Source organism: Littorina saxatilis, linkage group LG16, assembly GCF_037325665.1.
Source record: "Littorina saxatilis isolate snail1 linkage group LG16, US_GU_Lsax_2.0, whole genome shotgun sequence".
Taxonomy (NCBI): Eukaryota; Metazoa; Mollusca; class Gastropoda; order Littorinimorpha; family Littorinidae; genus Littorina; species Littorina saxatilis.
Window position 1 is genome coordinate 22,045,426 of NC_090260.1, and position 4,273 is coordinate 22,049,698.

Sequence of the window (4,273 nt, forward strand, 5' to 3'; positions counted from 1 at the left end):
TGTGCGCTGACACGAGTCGCAAGACGCGACAAACCGGCGAACGTCGGCACACATGCCCGGCCAATAAAAATCCGACCAGATCCGGCTCAACGTGCGTCTAGCAGCTAAGTGGCCGGCCATCGGTGAAGAATGGCCTAGAGTTAAGACCTCGCTGCGGAACGGGTGAGGAACGCAAACTTGGCGGTGGAACACACCATCAGAACCACAATACTCGCGGTTCAAAACGTTGGCGCGATACAGGAACCGCACACGGCCTTGACCCTGGGAGGACCACGGGTGCTGGTCGCGAGCCAAATCACGCATCCGTTTGAGAGAAGGGTCAGATTCCTGGGCATCAATCAGTTCTTGCCTAGTCTTCTGAAGACCTTGTGATTTAGGATCGAGGGGAAGATCGCCGCAGGCGTCCTTCTTAGCCTGAGCACGAGTCACAGCGGCACACGAACCGCGCGGGCCGTAAGTCGGGACTTCGACAACCACACCGGAGGGAAGAGTGAAGTGATTCCCGATGAGAACAGCAGTGTTGAGATCATTTACGACATTGATCTCGATAACTCCGGAGTAATACGGTGTCTCTACATCCACGTGGGCAATCTGAGCGACGCGACTATCCGGGCCGAACGCCCCGGTGAGATCGCGGGTCTTGCCTGTGAAACATGATTTAGGGACGATATCACGCCGAGCCAGCGATATGTTGGAACCCGTGTCTCTGAGAGCCTCGGTCTCAATGCCACAAATTTTTACCTTGACCATGTAGTTATCGCCTGCGGTAGCAGCCTGACAATCTGGACACAACCGAGAACGCAACTTTGGCACAGAATCGTCAGCGGAGATCACATGAACACATCCAAAAATCGCGGACGATTGCCCGGAACCCGGAGTGGCATTCACACTCTTAAAACCGGTAACCGACGACTTTTCGCGAGCTATGACGTCACGAGCACGCTTGTGGCAATAATCAGCCTCGTGGCCATCCCGATTACAATAATTACAATGTTTCTTTTCCCCGGGAGGCGCATTAATGGTGGCCACCGATTCAGAATTATCCTGAGAGGCAGGAGAACTGACCTGACTCTCCCTCTCCTCAGACTTGGCAGCCTGGCGACGCTGTCTATGCTTCTTCTTGGCACCGGAAGTACTTACGGCACAGACAGACTCGGTCTGACGACGAGAGAACGGGTTTTTGCAATCCGGCTCGTGGGCTTCTAAATAAGCTTGGGCAGCGGCAGCAGCAGCGTCAGCCGATCCGGGTGACCGCTCCTTCACAAATGCTTTGACATCAGCGGGCAGACCGTTGATAAACTGCTCAAGACGAATGAGGTCATAGAGGCTGTCAAAATCACGATTGCCTTTGGCAAGATGAAGCCAACGGTCCAAATACATCTTGCTGCGCTCCAACACCTGCTCGTATGTCTCGGAACCAACACGCTTGGCAGCGCGGAACTTCTCTCTGTACGTCTTTGCCGTGCAATGGAAAGCTTTCAAAAGAGCATCCTTTAAAACATCATAGTCATCAGCTATTTCAAATGACAACTTCGTATAAACCTCGGCAGCTTTGCCCTTGAGGTGACCACTCAACCTGAGGGCCCAAGTCGAGACCTCCCACTTCATCTGCGTAGCAATACGCTCAAACTTGGTCAGGTACGTATCCACATCATCCCCATCGTCCAAATAAGGCAACCGAATTTTGTCGGCAATAATGCCAATGTCTGATTTCTTGGACGTGACTGAGGCGGCCGCCAAAGCAACCTGGTGAGCATGCGTTTGTTCCGGGTTGGCTAAAGCGTATGAGTGGCTTTCTTCTTCCATGGCGAGTCGGCGTTTCCTTTCCTCAGCTTCTAGTTCAAAGTTACGTTTCCTCTCTTCGGCCTCAACCACAAAATCCAACAAATCACGTCCGGTAAGACCGGCCTCCTTACCTAACTGAAGGTAGTCCATGGTGGCAGAAGGATTACCTGAGGGGGTAGCAGCCAGCGGAGGAGCAGGAGCGGCAACAAAAGAGGTATCAGAAAGCGAATACTCCGAAGTATCAACTACGTCAGAGGAAGAAGAATTTTCGTCGTCAGTGACTGTTTGTTCGGAATAATCAACACGTGATAAAGAACGTAATTTCCTTGGAGACGAGTCCTTAGACATCGTCTGTGCATGACATCATGAAAACAAGACCGAAACCCGAAACGAAGAACGAGTGTGAATCAAATCGCAAAGATGAAATAGCTCGGAAAAACCCACAACAAGGGACAAGGCTATATACCACACAAGTGAACAAATAGGGACGGGAACAAGTAAAACAGAGGGTTAACAACTTATGAACTTATAAAAAAAAACAAAAAAAAACAAGTATAAGTTAGCTTTATATGTCAACCGTGTTTTATACCCTGCATCTCCACCAAATATGTCACGTCAAGGCGTGAAATGTACGTCACTTGTGTTGTTGGTGTTAATAAAAGAAATAACCAAGCCCGTTTTGCATCCTTTTCCAAGTTATTATTCACATTTGTATTCACTCTGTTTCCAACTTCAAGCACACTTATAACACATGCACACGCACACAACTATTAAGCGGTTAGTAAGGGTTAATGGGAATAGTTACTCAGCACCCCTGTGCTAGATCACGATATACAAGCATAAACAAGGCAAGGCAGACGTCCGGCTGCAGCCTTAGCAATCAAACACACGGGGAAAAAAAAACCTGCGATAGGTTGCGATCAATAATAATTCAAGGGTCTTCGCCACAGTAATCGTTCATGAAATTCACAAGAAACAGGAAAAATGAATTGAAGATTTAAGAGAATAAAGACTGACCCTGTACATTTAACAGGGAAAACGCAGGAAACAAATATTCAAAGAAAGTCTAGGGACTACTCCCTGATGCATATTTTGGGACTCCTCCCGAAGATCAAGAGTTATTGAGACGAGCCTGCGTTGTCTCGATACATATGTTTACACGTTTCTCCTCTCTGTGGGGTATACACAAAAAAATGACTGACACCGTCGGGCCGGGAACAAGAGAGGGGAAAAGATGGAAGACTTAGCTCTTTGTCGGCGAAGATAAGTGTTCCTTGACGGTGACGTCACGACGACGATAGACTGCCTGCAATTAAGCAGGTAAGCTGGTCCTTCCCGGAAGTGTCGACGGGGTAACTTGAAGCTCGGCTCATGCAGCGCGGTCTTCCTGAAGGTGAGGCACCAGGGTCTCGGCGTCAGTTCATGCGAGAGCGTAGTTATAGCCCCCTACGTCACCACCATCAGCGCCGGCGACAACGAGGACGGACGGCGGTGGAGACGAAGCACGGTGGAGGCGAACCCACCCGGCCTCGACGGTGCACAAATCAAGCTCCGAAGGCGGGCGGACATCCCAAGCTGAGAGTGGGACACAGTAGCGCTGCAGGATACTGCCACGGTGACAACACCCGTGACAGGGTCGAGGCAACAGGTGGGTTGATGAAGAACATCAAGAAGAAAAGAAGCTGCAACACATTCGATAGCCACTGAGTCTCAGAGTCGGCGAAACATATCCTTTCCCTCACTGCCCCCAGCCCTAGGTGTGTACAATAATATTACCCCCAAGAAATATTGTCTTGCGAGCTGTCAATCACCCGGCAACAATATTTACAACAACCATAAATCTTTACAATAGCCATGAATGCTATAATCAATTTCCAAAGAACGGAAAGCAGCCCAGGCTTGGCATTCTTGATTGTAATACACGTTAACGTCCCTTGATAAAATAACAGTAGTCAAACAAAGCAAAAGCTGGAGTTGTTTTGAACTTGGTTTAAACGTCACCTTGACCACTAATCGTTCTGTCCACTGACAACTGTCAACTAGTGTTAGTTCACACAAAATTTCACACGACAACTGAGACAACGACACCACAGAAGACGACAATAATTACAACCAATAAACAAACAAAACAAGACACATTCCAACACACAATTACCCCAGCGGCTCTTGGTAGTTGCCAACAAAACCCCAACAACGCCACACAGTCCAGACTCTGTCCAGCTTCTCTGCCCTCCAAACCGTGAACTCTCGCAATTCTGTCGTACTCATACACACGAGACAGAACTCAAGGCCTGCGCAAAAATTGCTGCAACGCAAGGTCCGCAGCTAGCGCACGAGATACGCCATCTAAGCGTGCATAATTCGCTGACAGTGTTATAGCAACTGGCACAGGGAAATCGCACGGAATGCACCCATCAACAAACACACAATGATACATCGCGCCGAAAATAACGCAACATTGCCACCAAGGACAAAAGTCGTCAAACAC

At 49.0% G+C, this 4,273-nt stretch overlaps 1 protein-coding gene across 1 annotated transcript in view; it reads right to left on the bottom strand.

Moving 5' to 3' along the window:
* The window catches only part of LOC138950587 (uncharacterized), a 4,425-nt gene extending 2,101 nt beyond the window's left edge, over positions 1 to 2,324 (bottom strand). Inside the window, exon 1 of the mRNA XM_070322288.1 lies at positions 1 to 2,324. This exon is cut by the window's left edge and continues 573 nt beyond it. Within this exon, the coding sequence (XP_070178389.1) occupies positions 1 to 2,133 (2,133 nt within the window). The 5' untranslated portion in view covers positions 2,134 to 2,324.
* Positions 2,325 to 4,273: the final 1,949 nt, after the last annotated feature.